This window comes from Myiozetetes cayanensis, unplaced genomic scaffold (genome assembly GCF_022539395.1).
Source record: "Myiozetetes cayanensis isolate MyiCay16 unplaced genomic scaffold, myiCay2020 scf4, whole genome shotgun sequence".
In the NCBI taxonomy this organism is placed as follows: domain Eukaryota; kingdom Metazoa; phylum Chordata; class Aves; order Passeriformes; family Tyrannidae; genus Myiozetetes; species Myiozetetes cayanensis.
In genome coordinates, this window is record NW_026087631.1 from 10,592,109 (window position 1) to 10,612,039 (window position 19,931).

Sequence of the window (19,931 nt, forward strand, 5' to 3'; positions counted from 1 at the left end):
CTCTCCAAAAAGAGAAGTAGCAGATAGGTCAGCAGCTTGCTGCCAGGTCATGCTTTGAAGGCCTTGTGTATGAGAGTCCCCAGAGAATATACTCCTTGTTTTGCCTGATAGGGTTTTGGTGAAACATATAAGTAGAACTGCTGCAAACATGCCTATCAAGGTGTGAAAAAACCACACCGTTGATGGGTTTAATTTTCCTTTGTATTTGCCCAACAATAGTACTGAAATTATTTGTTGCACCTTTGCAAAGTGTCTTGTTTCCCCACTACCACATGTGCTGTACCCACATACTTTCAAGATTCTTAACACAAAAGAAAATATATTAGTTTCAATTTCTTCAGATTTCACATTTAGTTTAATTTCTAGCTATTTTCAAATAGGTGGAGTTATAAGCTTTAAATTATATTTACCTCCAGCTAGGACAAATTATTATTACGCTAGTAAAATGTATTTGGGTTTGTTTCTCAGAGGTGCTTAGCTAAAATGTTTCCTAATAGTACAGTCTTAAGTATTCAGGACTTTTGGCTAAATAGCCTTTGAATTGTGTTTTGAAGCAACAACAACATTTGTAGTACTAATTAAATTATCTCTTATCTTTCCTGGGCACATTCTCTGTATACACACTTTAGCATCTGCATACCATGATTTGTCACCAGGCTCTGTAATGCTGCCATGAAAAAAACTGCAGGGACCCAAGTCAGTAATCTAAATTGTTTGAAATCTTCCTTGGTGACAGGAATCATAGGACTGTGGTCAACATTAAATTTAGCTCTACCATGCCCATACTTGCTTTTGGTTTCACTTTTGTCCTGTTCAGCATGTACACAGAGCTATTGTTTGAAGGAAACATCCCTATATAAGAGATAATATCAAGAATGTTACTTATGATGACCTAGATCCAACACAGATTTCATGTGGTGCCCTAAATGGATTATTGAAGTGGGTTTCAGGCAGGCCCTCAAAAGTCTGCTACCAGTCCAGATTTAAAGCAGCTTCCTTTTTTTCCAATAGTTTTCCATCACCGAGATCTTCACTCATTGAAGATGAGGAGTAGCTGGATGTCAGAATTAAAACTTCAGAGGGAATTCCATCCCTGTTTTTTCAATATAAGAGATACTGTCCAGGCCACAGGTGTATCATCTTTACTGCTATGCCCAGACAGTTTTAGACAAAAGACTGTTTCTTCCAAGAGGAAGAAAGATGAACTTTTAAAGTAGACTTGCTGTTGACAATAGTTTGCCTTCCTCTCTTTAGTCAATGCAGTTAGCCTTCCTACTGATTTAGTTTTCAGTTAATTTATTCAGACTTCATTATTTACAACAGATATGAAAAGCAAATACAGTATTTAACACTTTCACATTCTCTTGTCAGTGTCCTGTTCATGGTAGCAGAGCATTTTAAGATTCACCTGCCTAGACACACTCTGGAGCACAAGGTCTGCTTTGAAGTAATGAATTCTGACTTGCAAAAGACTTTTTAGTCTTTTTTTTAAATACTTTGGGTTTTTAGTCTGCTGCATTCCCCAAGAGCAACAACTTTAGCTCATTCTTTGTTGTCACATGGTTTTCCCTCCTGTTTCTTCTCCTGTGATATGTTGTTCTCAGTATGTGAAACATTAAAATCTTGCAAGAATCCTCAGTGAAACAAAACTTAATGGGAATTTGCTTTGTAACAGGATTAAAACAACATAAAAAAATATGGATATTTTTAATATGCATTGTCTTTGAAGTCACACATCACTCGGTGGACTACCATTCGTAGATACTTTACACCAGGTCTAGGTATGGAATTTATCTACAAGTTGGGTGGTCTTCTAATACTAAGCAGCCCCAACAAAATGCAGTACAAATGACCTAGGAGCTGCACTGTTTTCAGGGACAGAAATCTGTGTCTTTCTCCATTATTGCCTTATCAAATTTAGGTAAATCAACACACCTATTGTCACAGCAATTGGGCTACTCTGGTCTTTACCACCTCTTAGTGACATCATTTTTGACCAGTAAAAGAGGAATAATTTTTACTAGAGCTGAGTGAAGTTTGAAAAAGAAATTTTGTATAGCTCTGCCTTTCAAAAATCTGCTTCTGCATTCGGAAGGAATAGATGGCAGAAAAAATATGTTATTCACAGTAGTTCATTAATCTATTCAACTAAGAATTTTTTGTCAAAAAATGCAAATATTTGCAGTTTTTATGAGGTAGTTAATGATATGGGTATGATAATAGTGTTACCTTCCCTGAATGGTTGATTTATATTGTTAACCTACACAAAAGAAATCTGAATTTTATTTTACCTTCAAGCCTCTTTTACAACCTGTCACATAATTGTTCATATAAGCTTTCCATAAACCTCTTCCCCTTCAACTTACCAGCAAGGTCAGTGGAAATATAATTTTGTCTATAATTCTTGCAAACGTTTCCACTTTCTTTTCCTACTGGTTATGCATGAAATGTCTCCTGTAAGATAATCCTTAAGATTTATTATCTTTTCCTTCAAATATCTTCCCGAGGTTCACTTTCTCTGTGAGAAATGCAAGAAATTGGTAAATTCATCTTAAAAACATTGGGTTAGAAAGAAAAGGTGTACTGGTGACTTCATTTCTTTGCTTACTTTGGGCAATCTGGGTTTCTAAACCTCGTATAGATAATTTGTATAATCACACAAATTTGTCATTGTGATTTTCTTAGCTTCTGTTGTACAACACACATACTTCTTTCACTTTTATTCAAACAATAATCTATGTATTTGGGGTAAAAACTATACCCACTTGTCTATTTTCATTACACTCGGACAAAGATTTTAACCAGTCTTACAATACTACTATTGGAAAAGCAGTTAAAAAATGTTCCTCTGGTTGATATTTTTGCTTTTGTTTCCTATTTCTGTTTAATGTCTTTTGTATAGGGATACTGATCTGAGTCTCAGTCTCTTCCTCTGAAAACAAATGGAACTAGAAAGTAGTTTCTGAGTTGATGTTAGCCCATGAATCTTTTACTGAGAATGATCCTAGGACTGCAGAATAATTGAATCAAAACTTTGTACCCAATTCAATGATTTATCAGAATAGTGGTTGTTTTTGCTGCTGATCTTATTCAATGTTTCTTAAAAATCTATTAATCATTGAAATGTAGATAGGCAGCTGCTTAATGTTTAGCAGTTTATTTAAATGCTGAGATATTTAAGAGATCAATAAAGGGAGGGAGAACAAAATCTCTGCATAAGCGAAAAAAGGCTTGATCAAAGAGACAGGGGAGGTGAAATACCTAAGTTCATTTGAATCATTTGTGAGATGCTCTGATTTAAAGAAAAAATCATCCCTTTGACAGTGTGCAAGCAGGCTTGACTCAGTCTATGATAGCGCTCAGGAACAGTACAGTAAGCTTAGATGATTTGCAGGCACAAGACCTGGTGAAGCAAAGCCTTCACTGCAAATTGGCTCTTACATTGAAAGAATATATGGTGGGAACGTTCAAATTGTATAGTCTAGTCCTCCTTGTTACATTGTGTCTCACTCTAACAACATTCCTAAATGTCTAATATTTTCATGTGTCATTTGGCTACCCCTAAAACCATTTCAGTTTGTCATCTTCCCTTCACATGCATTTCCTGAGCAAAACTTCCCAATGTTTCCACGTTTGTGCAGTCCAGAAGCAAGGCTCCTCACCCTAGCTGCCCTTACCTGGCCTGGTCGGGCACCACAGGTCAACTGGTCTTCCAAAGTAATTGCAATAGGTACTTGAGAGGTCAAGCTGTGCATAAAAACCTTTCCAAACCACACTGACCTGAGCAAAAGTTTGCACCACACAGGTAAAACTTTCAGTAGTTTTAACTGCTCATATTCAGTATCTGTCTATTCAGCGCAAGAGCAAATGAGTTTTTGCTGCAAAGATTTGAACAATGGTTTTGTCTTACTGCTTGCTGAAGTGTGACGGATGATGACAGCAATGCAAAGACAGGAACATTTATACTCCTCAGTATCAGCTCCCTTCTTTAAAACATAGCAATGTTAAAATTCAGCATTCAGAGGAAAAAGAAACAGTCTTATACACAGGCAGAAAAATTTACTATCCCTAAGCACAAGCCCATAAAAATATCCCTCTCCAAGGACTGCACATCACAAAAAAGGAACTACATTGTAGCAGTTCATTAAGAAATGCAGCCCATGGGAGAAACCTAGGCTGGGGAAATTCATCTATGATGAATATCCTTCCCACAGGAGATAGTCATCTCCTGTGGGAAGGACCCCACACTACAGCAGCGCAAGAGTGTGAGTAGTCTTCGCCCTGTGGAAAGAAGTGGCAGAGACAATGTGATGAACTGACTGCAGATCCCACTTCCCAAAACCTTGCACTGCTGTACAGCGAAGGGAGAGAAGCCCAGGAAAAAGAGAGGGGAGAGGGTGTTTTCAGATTTGGGTTTGTTTCTTGTTATCTCACTCTGATTTGATTGGTAATAAAGTGAATTAATTTTTCTCAGTTGACTCTGTTTTACCTGTTATGGTAACCAGTGGGTAATCTCTTCCTTTCTTTATCTCGACCTGTGAGCCTTTTATTATATTTTCCCTACCCTGTCCAGTTGAGGAGGGTGGTGGTGGAAGCTTTGGTGGCACCTGGTGTCCAGCCAGGGTCAGTGCAGCACACACCTTTAAAACATGGACTTCACCTGGTTCTCAGGATTAGCTGGTAGCATTTAAGTGAATAATTAGTACAAGTCTGTATTGTCATGCAATGTTTAATCCTAGAACATGTGTTTAATACAGTATGGTTTTCTAAAGGGAATCTTAGAAGGTAAATTATTAAATGATCTCAACGTCAGGCAAAATTGTCACATCTGATATGATCCACTGGACATTTTTGCTTTCTCAAAGGTAGGAAAAGGGGTGGAAAAGGTGAGATCAAAACTGCCAAGTCAGAGCATCATTTGATACAAATTCAGGTGGCAACTGAAACGGATCTTTCCTTTTCTGGCTAAAGCCATGTCTATTATAGTACCAAAGAATCATATTAGACATGGAAAGGAGTGTGGTCAAGTGCACTCCAGTTTTAGCTATAAAGGCTTAAAAATTAGTCTGAGAGGGAGAAGTGAAACAATATATAACATATTTGGTTTTACACATTCCTACCTATGATATTCAGAATTGCATGGCATTCTAAGGGAGCATCAGGTTGCTTTTGTTTGTTTTTTTTTAATTTATTTTTAGTTACAGTCTTTCAGTTTAAAAGCTACAGGGCGCTGTACATTCTTGTAAAGCATTTATGGGAAGATTCAAAGCTGCAGAACTTTGTACAAACTGATTTGCATTTCAAAGCAGTAGAAATGGGTGTTTTGGGTGAGATCACATAGAACTATTAACTAATAACTTTAATGAGCTTTCATAATTGCATACTTGAACTTTGACTAGGGTCCTGTTTTAAAAAAGAGTATCAGCCAACAGTAACTTGGCTCTTGATGCTTTGGACTTATGAAACAGAGAAAGAGAAAGACAAAAATAAGGCAATTAGTTTATTTTTATTTTTTAATGAGGAATTCCTTTATATATGTAATTTCCTAGAGTTTATCAAAGCATTAAGAATACCCCAGAAAGGCTGTAGAAAGAATTTTACAGGTTCTCATTCACATTCAAGCATAGAGAAACTGTTACTTAATAATTTATTTTTTTTTTTTTTAATTTTGGCCTAACAAGCTATAATTTTAGAGAAGTACTCTCTAGTTCAAACTCACAATACAGTCACAGAGCACTAAGATTATACTTTTAGGTTACATCTATGTATATATACATATATATGTACATATTTGTATCCATGGACTTTAATTTCTTGCATGTATCATAGTGAAGAGAGCAATGCAAGGAAGGACAATGAGGTAATCCTGCAGATGTTTAGAAGGAATTTCTATACTAACAAAGGATAAAGTATGTTGTCCTGGTTGTTTAAGAAGGAATGGAAAGTATCAGGTTGAAAAATGACACTGATAATTAGCACTGTGCCAGTGAAGAAGCCAATAATTAGCATCACACAAGTTTAAAGAAATGCAGGAAATAATTTTTCACTGCAAGAAATCTATCTTTTAATGACATAATTTAACTCTGATTTTTAAGCAGTAGCATTTTTGATTAGTGGACGCATAATCACATATTATGATGGTCTCATTGTCATGAAATATACTTTAGGGATGAAGATGTATCCTGTCGAAATGTTTTCAGACTGAAGACACAAGAGAGGCGCTGCTAGTGATGTTACTGGATGCGTCCTGAAAGTACCACTTTGCGTACATTAATTTCAAATCAGATCACGTGCAATAGATGGTCACTCTAGGCTTCTCACAAAATTCACCTTGTCCTGCAGAGTCAGAAATCTTTAAGTTGCACATACTTCATTTGCTAGGCCTTTATATTTTTTGTTCATTCATTGTACAGTGATATAAAGTTAGATTTTTTCCATTTTTTAAATGAAGATAGTAATTTTTAATGAAAATAGTAATTTTTCTACAGAGCAGTCACACATTTGTTTAGCAGGAAATGTGGTAGTATCATCTGGGTCAATGTAAGTTGAAATAATAATTTATGTTTCCTTCTGACCTGTACTTATTGATCCAAGTAATCTTTACTTTTCTGACTTGCTATTTAATATAACTGATTGGTTCTCCTTATTGAAATGTAATTCACTCCAGCTTATGTCTCAGTCCTGAATCTTTCTTGCCTGCGTGTACACACACATGCACACACTATTGTAAATTAATACATATCCATCTCCAGATCTGTACATACCTTTGCTGAAGACTACTGTTAATGTCTGAAGTGCCTCATTAACACTACTTTTCTATATCCCAGACAAAGAAAAAAAAATGTTATCACCTTCTATATTGTCTGTTTTCTACTTTACAGTCCTCAGAAGTTTTAGTTACCAGGTGGACTGGATAGCTGCAAAAAGTGTTTCATATTTTTGCTATCTAAACTGACCACTCCAGGGATGCTTACCTTCCACTGAACCTGTTTGCTTTGTGCTTCATACATTAGATGGCTAAGGAAGGAAATGAAATCCCTGTGTGCTAGAAGTGTCAGTATGAAAGTACTAATTTAACAGACTGATTTCTGAAAGCAGTGATCAGAACATCCAAAAGCCTCTCTGGTCTGAATTCATTGCAAACATCTAATTCACAGACTCCTATAGATTTCCAGTTTTACCTTAGTGCCTAATGAAGTGAAGTTTACCTCTCAAAATCTTTGTCACAGCTGGACTTAACTAACAATAGTTACTTTCAAGACTACAACTTAAGGGGGAAACTAAATCTCAGAAGGTTGTCCTTCTAGAACAAAGTCAAAATGTGCTTTGTAGGTAATATCATACAGAGTAATCTTCATCCAGGTCTCCAATCCACATGTCAAAATCAGCATGCAATTTGCCTCTTTTTGTTAGTCTCTGCATTGAAGTGTCAGAATGGAAATACAAAGCCACATCAGTCAAGAGTGAGATTCTTCCATGGAGTTATGAGAGGAGTAATATATGCACCATTATGTTCAGTTGAAGAACACAATTTTTAAGTAGCTCCAAATAAATTCTTGCTCACTACATTTAGTTTTTAACAGTCAAAACACAACAGCTGTTGATTTCTCAGTACAGTTACAATAATGTTAATGCTTACAATCCAAACCACACAGTTCCTGTTGAAAATCATTAAAGTTACAATAAGATCAATGGATCCAAATATCTGCTCTTTTTCTCACATCTTGAATCTCCACTGTTCTGATCATCCACAGTCTGAGAGGGCAACCCTTCTCTGTCAGGATGATTATCATACTCCAAGTTGTGTACCAGGGGAGTGAGGTGTTACTGCAGCATAGTTATTGGTGAAATTTATTTTTCATAAGTCTGTGATTTACTCGGTATTATTTTTATGTGCTTCAAACAGCTTATTTGCTAAAATAACTTGCCTCATCAATTTGGTTATGCAATAATTCATTTAAATGTAGGTATCGTCTGTCTACAGGAGGATTTCTTTTACGTTATGATCCATATGACAGCACATAGACAAATTACTCAAATAGAAGTTGAAAACTTCTTAGGCAGTAGTCAGATGATTCTCAAAGCCCAAACACACAGATAAGGTGGTGGATGCTTGGTCATTGGGTAATTTTGTCATTATGGGTAGGACAGATGGGTGATATTCATCTGTTATTATCTGAGAGGTAGTTAAAGGCAGAAGGTACATAAACAGTTTTTCAGTAAAAATGAACACAAATTAACCAATCCAGAAAAGGCTGATGCACACCATAAGGCTTATTAATATCACGAAGCCAAAATCCCAACACTGTCACTCATCAGGTTGGCTGTACCATAGGAGTTAAGGCACTTCCATTGTCCTTCCTTGCAGTTTGCCTTAGTCTGAAAGTCTCTGAGACACACCTTCCTTTGATGAACACCCATATTGTTCTCTTCTTCTTTTGAAATGAGTTACTGTGTCTTTATTTAGTAGCTACTGGCAAAAAAGTCTCTGGCCTTCAGTGACTAAACCTGGAAAGTACAGCCTTTGGAGAAGGGGAGTTAATTTAACAGATGTTATCTTGTCTTCTATCCCCGTTTTTAACCTGAAGGCAGGAAATTAATAAATTGCTTACCAATTCTGATTTCCATTGAACCTGTGGTTTGTCTTTGGTCATTGCACTGCTTAAACACAGACAGATCGTCTTGTCTTGGTTTTTGTCCTCCTAAAACCTAGTTTACATGTCTTGCAAGTACAAAGATGTATTCTGCAAAATCTTCTCAAGTCTTGGGTTCTAAAAGTCAGATGAAATATCTCTGTGCAGTAAAAGCAAAGAATTAATTTGTCCTTATTAAAAATTCTAAACAGAGATGCACCAGTTCTTCCTTCCTCGTCTGAGCCACTGTGTACGTGTATGTGTGAACAAGCTCCATCTATTTATAGCTTTAATATATGCAGTAAATGTTAAAAGGAATCTTTTCATTGTTAAGGACCTCCTTTTCTTGATTATAATACATTATTGAGATTTGCCTTAAAACACTAATGGGAATAAGAAAGGCAAAAGCTTAGTTTCGTATCACCTCGCAGAGGTCCTCGCAGAGGTCCTGATAACCCTTTTTGCAGAGTGTGTGGTGTTTATCTCTGGGTTAATTATAACACTGTCTTGAGGAAACCCACTGAGAGTGAGAAAAGACTGAAACCTAACCTTCTTTCCTGTTTGCAGTAGGAAAAGCTGTTTTGTCTCCTCTGACATCTGGAGAAAAATGCTGGATAAACAGATCCTTTGGTTAGCCCACTGATATTGAAGGAAAAGCTGCTTTTGTGTTGGTCTTGCCATTCACAATAGACTTTACTGGTTTGCTTCAAATGAAATCTTTGAAATGGTACTGTAAAATTGGCTGAGTTCTCCTTTTTCTGCAGACTTAACTTCTCCCCTTTCCCATCCTCATCCCCACAGGCCCGTGACGGAGGGTTAGCCCAGATCAGTGGAGTCATGCGTCACACAGCTCTATCATACTGGCAGCCGTTCCTGGGTCTGGCTGTGCTGCTAATCTTCACAGGCCCCACCATGGGCTGCCCAGCCCGCTGTGAGTGCTCGGCACAGAACAAGTCTGTCAGCTGTCACCGAAGACGTCTGATGTCCATCCCAGAGGGCATTCCCATTGAGACCAAAATCTTGGACCTCAGCAAGAACCGATTGAAGAGCGTAAACCCTGAGGAATTCACTTCATACCCTTTGCTGGAGGAGATTGACCTCAGTGACAATATTGTCTCCAATGTGGAGCCTGGAGCCTTTAACAACCTTTTCAACTTGCGCTCCCTGAGGCTGAAAGGAAACCGTCTGAAACTGGTCCCCCTTGGGGTGTTCACTGGGTTATCCAACTTAACAAAGCTTGATATAAGTGAAAACAAGATTGTCATTTTGCTGGACTACATGTTCCAAGATCTGCATAACCTAAAAACGTTGGAGGTTGGGGACAATGATTTGGTGTATATATCACACAGGGCCTTCAGTGGGCTGCTTAGCTTGGAGCAGCTCACCCTGGAGAGATGCAACCTCACAGCGGTACCAACAGAAGCTCTTTCTCACCTCCACAACCTCATCAGTCTGCATCTGAAACAGCTCAACATTAACGCTTTGCCGGCGTATGCCTTTAAAAGACTGTTTCGCCTGAAAGACCTACAGATAGAGGCCTGGCCCCTCCTGGACATGCTACCTGCCAACAGTTTGTACGGTCTCAATCTTACTTCCCTCTCCATCACCAACACCAACCTGTCTGCTGTACCTTACTCTGCTTTTAAACACCTGGTTTACCTGACACATCTCAACCTGTCTTACAACCCCATCAGCACCATCGAAACAGGCATGCTGTCAGATTTAGTGCGCCTGCAGGAGCTCCACATGGTGGGGGCCCAGCTGCGCACCATTGAACCACATGCTTTCCAAGGGCTCCGATTCTTACGTGTGCTTAACGTGTCCCAAAACCTGCTAGAAACCCTAGAAGAGAATGTATTCCATTCCTCCAAAAGCCTTGAGGTCCTCTGTATTAACAACAACCCTCTGGCCTGTGACTGCCGTCTCCTTTGGATTTTGCAGCGGCAGCCTACCTTGCAGTTTGGGGGTGAGCCACCGATGTGTGCTGGCCCAGATAGTGTCAGAGAGAGGTCATTCAGAGACTTTCACAGCACAGCTCTTTCATTTTACTTCACCTGTAAGAAACCCAAGATACAAGACAAGAAGTTGCAGTACCTGGTAGTGGAGGAAGGGCAGACAGTGCAGTTGATGTGCAATGCTGACGGGGACCCACAGCCTACCATCTCCTGGGTTACCCCACGCCGGAGGCTGATCACAGCGAAATCAAATGGTAGAGCCACAGTGCTGGGAGACGGCACCCTGGAGATCCGATTTGCTCAAGACCAGGACACTGGGATCTACGTATGTATTGCAAGTAACGCAGCTGGGAATGACACCTATTCGGCCTCCCTTACGGTAAAGGGGTTTACTTCAGACCGCTTCCTTTATGCCAACAGGACCCCTATGTATATGACAGACTCCAACGACACAAGTTCCAATGGAACTAATGCGAACAGCTACTCTCTGGACCTTAAGACAATATTGGTGTCCACAGCTATGGGTTGTTTCACATTCCTTGGAGTGGTTTTATTTTGTTTCCTTCTTCTTTTTGTGTGGAGCCGAGGGAAAGGCAAACACAAAACCAGCATTGACCTTGAATATGTCCCTCGCAAAAACAATGGTGCTGTGGTTGAAGGGGAGGTTTCTGGACCACGACGGTTCAATATGAAAATGATTTGATGGTATTCTGCTAGCAGTGCTTTTTCTGTGGCATTAAAACCAATTAAAACAGCCTGGCATGTGGAACTGCTAGGCAAAAGCAGCTTAATGCAGCTGTCAGTGTATCAAAAGGTTGTAGGAAAATGGAAAGACTATTTGTGGTTATACAACAGAGCCTCCAGACCTTGAGGCAGATGTGTCAGGGCCTTTCATAGAACTGGGAAATTGTACTAACTGTTTGCATTGCAAATATTGGCATTCTGGGGATATCAGCAATGAACCACTGGCTCATGCTCATGGACAATTGTTCAACATTTTCTACTGCTACAAAAGAAAAAAGAAAAAAAACAAACAAAAACCTACAGTGTAGGATTTACATACTTAAAGAAAAAGACACATTTGTCTAAAACATACTCTACAGTGACATTTGTATCTATATATCTCATTTGGTAAAACTTTGCATCCTCCCTTCTAGTTGGTTCAACGCCATAAAAAAAATTAGTAGTTTTTTTCTTTTTAATCTACATCTATACTGTGTACATTTTAAAGCAATACAAATGAGAGGTTGTGCTTTTAGATATCCACCAATACTGACCCAAGTGTGATGTCACCCTTCTTTTAACTACCATCAAACTCAAATTAGATTCTTGTAGTTACTAATTAGAAATAACATAAGATATTTTTCTCCTCATGTAGAAGGCCAGAGCTGAACAATTGAGACTAAAACCACTCAACTCTGTTGATCTTCTCTTCGTATAAATATAAGGCATGTGCCTAGTTTTGATACAGAATGGAATATTTTTTATATCTGTGATATCACACTGGACCAGTTTACTGTAACTTAGCCCTGGTTCTCACCCAGGGAAGGCAACCCACTAGTCAATGCTGGCATAGAGGAGTTGAGTTCTACCTTGAAGAGAGAGAATCGGTTTTGTTAGCCCTGATTTTAATTTCAAAGCTACTGTTAAAATGTTAATGTGTACTGGGCAAAATAAAGAGCATAATACATTCTACAGACTCCTTGGGAAATATGGTCATCTTACTATTTATACAAATGAATTGAAACATACAAACACTCTGCTATTAGGAATGAACTCTTCTCCAATGCCAAGTAAACTACAGTTGTTCATGCATAATATGGGGATTATACTACTAAAATAATTATTAAAACATGATAGCCTCAAAAAGGCTAACATACTGCCAGATATAATGAACCTCTAGCCACTGTCATTCTCATCTTGTATATTTGTAGATAACACACAGACACAAAGCTAATTTCCAAGAACAGATTACTTAGCTATTCTTGATGCCATTTTAACAACAATGTGGTTATGTTTCTTTCAGGGGCAGTATCTTAGAGCAAGAGGGGTGAGTTATTTCAGATTTTTTAAATTATTTTTAATGGAGAGAAGTCAGAAGTGGAATATTAGTTCAGTGCGAGTAACTTATGGTTTATTTCTTTTACGTCTCTAAAAAAATTTGCAAAAGACTGAGAAATTAAACTTTATTCTTAATCATTAATATCACTATTTTTATTTGAAATTCTCAGCAATTGCAAGATATGAAATTGTTCATCCACTTCTCCCTTTTCCAACAATTAGGAGCCATAAGTTTGTCCTACATAGCTGATAGCAAATACAATTTTTAAATGATTGGCATAATCTGGAGTAAGGACAACAATGCCTATATCTATGTTTAACAAAAAAGAATAAGAAAATATTATAAGACAGAAAATTCGGATTAATGTGATTTAAGAACCCGTGTTCAATCTTAATATTAGATTTCATCACTTTGAAACCAAAGTCAGGCTGACCTATAATGGAATGCAGGTGGTTCTAAAATTAGTATCCACATTCTTTGGCAGAGATTTTCAAAGCAGGATAACAGTCTCCCACTCTTATCAAAGAAAATGTGCCAAAAATTGTAAAATCCAGCTGTGCTCCCCAGAGGTACCCATAACAAAGCTGCAGGACCCAAGGCTAGGCAGTTTTGAGAATCTCTTTTGTTAGTGGTTGATCTTTGGTTGCATTGTGCTCCATTTTATGTTGCCAAACTGAGGAGGTTGCAAGGGTTATTAGAATTTTGTTCATTTAATTTGATTTTAAGTTTAGAGATGGGTTTTCTTGCTTCCTTTTTTTTAATGCTCTGAACTAGATAGGTGGAGATTTATAGAGATGCTTGATGAGAATGCTCTTTGTTCTATGACAGTTTGTAGAACATTAGTATAATGGAATAACCCCTGACTAAATTCTAACACCAGGGAAATTATTTTTGTTGATGTAATAACCACTGCACTGATGTCCAAAACTCTACTGTACCTTAATGTGGACAGTTAAAGAAACAAATGGGGATAAAAAAAAATGTTTCTGAACTGTCCATTGAAGACATTTGCATGTGCCTTTCCCTTGTAATTGTAATTTTTTTCAACTAGTAATCCATTGCCCCTGCAGTCATTTCATGTTAAATGTTGAAATCAATGTTAGAAGCAAAAACTCTCTTAAGTTCTAGACATTTGCAGCTGATTTCTTCATATTAAATGACACAATGAAAAAAATCCTGAAAAAAAACCACCCTAGAAAAAATGTACTTTTAGGATTAATTATGAATTGCTGTATTCCCTTATTCCCTTAGAATGACTCTGATTGCATTGTTAGTGCACTGCAAGGATTTGTGAGCAGAAATATGCTTAGTTACCTTTGTGAAATGTGTGCTGGTGATGAAAATCACCGCTTGCTGTTGCTGAGCACCACCTTGCAGATCTGTCAACGTTCTGTGTATCGCCTTGAGTTCAGTCAGTATTCAGTTTTTCAGAATCAGTGTTTGCTCCCTGCCTCTAGCAGTGTTCTTCTTTTTGCAGCCTACTTTTTTCAGCATGGACTTGACAAGGCATATGGCATCTCTTAACAGAAGTGAGGACAGCAAGACTCAGAGACACACTTTTTATCCTCCTCCATGTAGTCTCCTTTTTTATGTATCTGTGGGACACACACTCATTGTGGCTCTTTTGGATGAATATGGAATACAGTGCCAAGTTCACACCTAGATAAGCACCTTTTTGGCAATTCTTTTAAGAACAGGATGGGTGAGTGCCTACGTGCTTCTGGAAGGAGTCACTTCTATTTCTCTGCTAGAGATCAAGGGGACACCACAGTTTATTTTATTGCAGGGGAGAAAAAGGACTGGGCTATGAGGAGGCCACATGGTTCCCCTATCATATATTCAGAAACAGGTGGATAGTGCATACCTGGTACTAAAAGTGGGAACAAAGGTTTTAAGCTACCTCTGACTTTTATACAGGCTGGCCCCCATGATGGCACAAGCCTGAACTTACCTGGGAGTCAGTACAAGAAAATTCTGAGGAGCAGCCACAGTTCTGCAGAAATGGAGAAAACAGAAAATGTCAAAACCGGCAAAGCAACTTGAGGAAGGTACCAAAATATCCTTGTCACAAGTCCTTTAAGAGAATGCTTGAGCCTCCCGCAAATATGTTTTGAAGTCCACTTCCACAGATCAGTACTCTTCTTTCAGAATAGATGAATGCACAGGTGTTTACAGAATCACACTGAATCATGGAATTATTTGGAAAACACGTCCAAGGTCATCGAGTTCAACCTTTGACCTTGTCAACTAGACCATGGCACTAAGTGTCTCACCCAGTCATTTACTGAACACCTCTAGGGATGCTGGCTCCACCACTTCCCTGGGCAGTGCATTCCAGTGTTTAACAACCATTTCTGTGAAGAAATTCTTGTTAATGTTCAACCTGAACCTCGCCTGGCACAGTCTGAAGTTGTGCTCTCTCATGCTGTAATTTAGTTGCCAGGGAGAAGAGACCGACCCCCATCTTGCTACAATCTCCTTTCAGGTAGTTGTAGAGAGTGATAAGGACCCCCCATGAGCCTCCTTTTCTAGCAATTTAACAATTCCTCACAGGACTTGCTCTATACATCCTCCAGGAGTTCCTTTGCCCTTCTTTGGACATGCTCCAGGACCCCAATGTCTTTCCTGTAGTGAGGGGCCCAAAACTGAACACAGCATTCAAGATGTGGCCTCACCAGTGCCAAGTACAGAGGGACAATTCCTCCCCTAGTCCTGCTGACCACACTATTGTTGATGCAGGCCAGGATGCCATTGGCCTTCTTGGCCACCTTGGAACACTGCTGGCTCACGTTCAGCCACTGTTGACCAGCACTCCCAGGTTTTATTCTTCTGAGCAGCTTTCCAGCCACTCTTCTCCTGGCCTGTTGCACTGCCTGGGGTTATTGTGACCCAAGGGCTGGACCTGGCACTTGACCTTGTTGAACCTCATATCACTGGCCTTGGCTTCTCAATCCAGCCAGTCCATAACACTCTGCAGAGCCTCCCTACCCTCCAGCAGATCCACACTGCCACCCAAATTAGTGTTGCTTGCAAACTTACTGAGGGTGCACTCAATCCCCTCATCCAGGTCATTGGCAAAGATGTGAAACAGGACTGGCTCCAATATTGAGCCTTGGGAACCCCACTAGTGACTGGACACCAGCTGGATATGGCACCATTCCCCACCACTCTCTGTGCCCAGCCATCAAACCAGGTTTTAACCTGGGCATTTTTTAACCCAGTTAAACTTTCAATAAGTGAGTTAAAAAAAAGACTGAAGCAATGTATTAACAAAAGAGTTGGAAATTATTTAAGGATGGTTAAGGCTAACCAGTACTCCATCTCTCCTTATTTTCATATTTTGAGCTGATTCTCTTTTATTTTTTTTCCCCTTCTTCTTCCTTACTAATTTTGCAACATCATTTTCAGAAAGAATTTGTTCACAAAAATCTAACTCCAGATAGATTCAGACTGGGAGGCTGCTTTTACCCTCTGTTCCTACCTCACCATTCAGACATTCCACCAGAGCTAACAGGGTCGACAGCTCCACATACAACTGAACTCAAACAGGAGACTTCGAGGTCCCTAGAGAATTATCGACACAAGCTGATGTCACTAGGTGGGTTTTTTTAAATTAATTTTTTTTTTTACTTATTGTCACACTGCCATTCAAGGTTTTCCTTATTTAGTGAATGGTAGCTATCTTTTTTTCCTAATTTCTTTTATCTTGGTATTGAATCACCTATGACAGTAACAATTAAAACACTGTAAATAAAATTAAGAAACATTACACACTACAGCCTCAGCACCACAAACTGTAATTTAGGCATATGAGATGCAGTAAGAAGTCAACATTAATATTTATTGGAATGTCTTATCTAAACCTTGTGACAGGAGAAACTGGTGAGAAGAAACTGAGGGATGTAGGCCATGTTGTGACTGAATCACATCAAAGATAAGTAGAAACAGACTTTGCTACACCATGCCTGGATATCAGTTATAGACATTGGACTTTTCCTGAAAAATTTTCAGGACGTGTGAATGCCAGAAGCCCACAGTTAACCCATAAAAAGGTGAAGTGTTGGCTGAAAATCTGGTAGAGCAAGCGGCTACTGGCTGACCAAGTACCACAGCAGCTTCCAACAAAGACAGACAAGAAACTGTAGTCAGGCAGTTATTTTGCCTCATCACTACTGCATTGTGTGAAAATATAGTCCATTATACAATAATAAAATGGACAATCCTTACCTATTTTTCTTCAAAGAAGGCAACGTTTGTATAATAAACTATAGTCTGTTACACCTCCATCCTCAGCAGTGAAACATCCAGCAAGAAGTGAGGAAGAGAAAGCCTGTTCTGACCAGTTTGCTAATTATTCTTTTCTCCTGAATAGTCCTAGTCTACCTGGGGCTAGCATGATGACTACCGTGTCCATTTCCATCGTCTCAGCTCATCAGGTGGCTTGACATGGAGTAGCAGGGAAAGAAACACATGATCAAATTGTCCATCTTCACTGAATTGTACCTCTGATCTCAAATAAAAGAAAGAGCACAACAGCAGAGTCTTAGAAAGGCCAGTCTGCTGCACCTGATTCATAGTTTTGCCATAAGACAACATGTGGGAAAACACTGTATACATGGTTTCTGACCTTTTTTCAGTATCCTCTGAGACTGATTGCTTTTTATGCTAAAAAGAACCAGGGGAAAAAAAAATGAAAAAGCTCTCATCCAGAAACTTAAAACTTAATTGTGCCTGGAGAAGTTAAAGGAACACTTTGGAAAAAGCAGAGGGCCTCATTGTTGGAGAATCTCTCAAGAAATGAATGAGATTTTTCAAGTTATCTAAGCAATTTGGATGCCCTGTTCTTATCTCCTGTAATAAGAATTAAAAACTCAGCTTCCCTTAGCAGCTTAGAAGAATCTCAGTTAGTTCAGTGACACATGCTCCTTTTGTCTGTCTCCTAGTTCTGCCCTCTTCCCTTCTCAGTTTCAAATGACTGTGATGCCAAATGAAGATCTCTGGATTTGGTTAGGTTTCACTGAATGTTCACATGGTTTTTGGAATCTGATCTCAAAGAAGAATCTTAAACCTTCTTCAAGCCAAAAATAAAAATAAGAAATCTGAGTAAACCTCCTCCTCCAAGTGAAATAAACCAGCTTCTATAAAAGCCTTGCTACTGAGATAGCTACATGCCAAAACCAATCTGCAGGGGATTTTGTTGGGGTTGGGTTTTTTTTTATTTGGTGGGTTTTTTTTTTTTTTTTTTTTTTTACTAGGAGCAGGTGGTTGGATATAAGGCCAGCTGGAAATAAAAATCTGTATTTATAGCATCAGCAGAATGAGGGAAGAGCTGTCATAGTCAAGATAAACAGTCCTTGTTATTTCAACTTAAATTGAAGAATACTTTATCTTTCATATTCAAATAGGTTATAGAAAAGTACAAAAGAACAGACTTTCACCTCATAATTTGATTATTTGTATTTATTCAGCAGATACCAAAATTGTCATGAAGCAGAAGAGTTGAAGAGACTGAAAAGAGATTTTCTACTGTAGTCAGGCAACATAAATCAGGAACACCATTCTGTTGCTCCTGGTTACACTAGAAATTTGATAAATGAGTCTAGGTTTTTTTGCTTTCTACTAAGCAGGCTGTAGTGGAAAATAAGTGTAACTTATGTTTTAATTATTTCTCACTTTGTGGCATATCTTTTTTCTGGATTGCTTTAATATTTACCACTGCTAACTGAGCTGGAGAACATGAAAATGCACATTGTAGAAGAAGAGGAAAAAAGGTAAATGGAACTCTGTAACCTTAAAGAAGTCTGCCTATTTCCAAGCATGGCATTTGCAAGTCAGCAACATTATCTCCTCATACATAAGCCAAGAACAATGGTTTAAAAGTATTGTGCATAAGCTGCTGCATATGCAGCTATGGAGATGGTTGTCAGCTTGTACACACCTTAGCAATTCTGATCTTTCAGAAAAAAAAAATATTATTGCTTCTTAAAGAATTCGTTTATGACATTTTAATACCTAAAATCAAACAGCACTTTGACTTCATTACATTGGGCACTGTATAAGTAGGAAGTAAATTATAACACTGATCTCTTGAGCTTGCAGCCATAAAGTAGGAATTTGGCTTTTGAGCAAGTACACTTGATAACAAGTCTCTCATTGTTTGTGGAGGGAATGCCATAGTGCAGGTATATTAAAATATCATCACACTTAACTAAAATCTGTTTGCAAGCACATGTAGTTCATATGTACATGTTTGTGTGTGGAAAAAAAAAAAAGTTATATTTGTTTTGTTCTTTCCTTAATTCAAGTATTAAATGTATATTGTTTTTAAAAGGTGACAAGGTTAACAAGAAAAAATTGTGCTGTAATTTATTTTAATATATATGATCATGAATATAGATGGGAAATGAAACAGCCTTGCTGTCATGATCCATGAAGCACATGAGAATTCAGATTTGTCCATAAGTTCACTTCATGTTTGAGCAAAATATACTAATATAATGGGGGGGGGGAAAAAAAAAAAAAAAAAAAAAAAGCTTTGTTTGTCAAGACAGTTGTCCTGAATGTTATTTTAAAAGTTACTTTAGGGCTTATGTCATGATGTGTATCATGCTTATCCACAATGAAACCCAAATAAATAATTCCATGGAGTGGCAAAATTTACTTGAAAAGTGAAGAGAATTTACATTGTTTCAGCTCTTGTAGTTAATCACTTTTTTTCCAAGGGTAGTTTAGGAAACGAAGATAAGAACAATACAGTTTTCTTAACATTAGACCCAAGGTCTTAGTGCAAAGTCCTCACAACAAGCTCTGTCATCTCAGACCTACCACTCTTGAACTGAGAATATAAACCATTACAGTGAGAAAAAAAAGACTCTAGCAGGTATTTTTCCTCTGCTCACTCTCCTCTTCATTGCATAGACCCCTCAAACACAGAGGAAAAACTAGGTCTCATTCAAATGTGGTTTGGGGTTTATTCTCTATACCAAGTATCAGTCAGCCTGTTCCCTCAGTTTTACTCATGCAGTGTGTTCAGGTAATTGATGGGGATACCAATTAGGATAATGCTGGAAGAAAGAAAGCCTGCCACTTATCAGCACTATGGAGAGAACAGCAGAAAGATAGATTTCACCAGCTGTGTCACTTGGAAAGCAACCAATACTGAAAATCTGCATCTGAAACATGGTTTCTGAGGAAATCACCAGTATTCAAACTCCTCTATAACTGCACTAGAAAAATTAAGTGGTGGAAAGTATATTTTGCTGAGATTGAAAGCTATTTCAA

The 19,931-nt window shown here is 38.3% G+C and overlaps 1 protein-coding gene across 6 annotated transcripts in view; it reads left to right on the forward strand.

Moving 5' to 3' along the window:
• LINGO2 (leucine rich repeat and Ig domain containing 2) overlaps positions 1–19,306 on the forward strand; it is a 490,471-nt gene extending 471,165 nt beyond the window's left edge. For 5 of the 6 annotated variants that reach the window (XM_050329379.1, XM_050329377.1, XM_050329380.1 and 2 more), the window contains one exon: positions 9,435–19,306. In XM_050329379.1, the coding sequence (XP_050185336.1) occupies positions 9,471–11,291 (1,821 nt within the window). In that variant the 5' untranslated portion in view covers positions 9,435–9,470 and the 3' untranslated portion in view covers positions 11,292–19,306. The remainder of the gene's footprint in view (positions 1–9,434) is intronic. The other variant, XR_007630550.1, reaches the window with a different exon arrangement.
• The last annotated feature ends 625 nt before the right edge of the window (positions 19,307–19,931 follow it).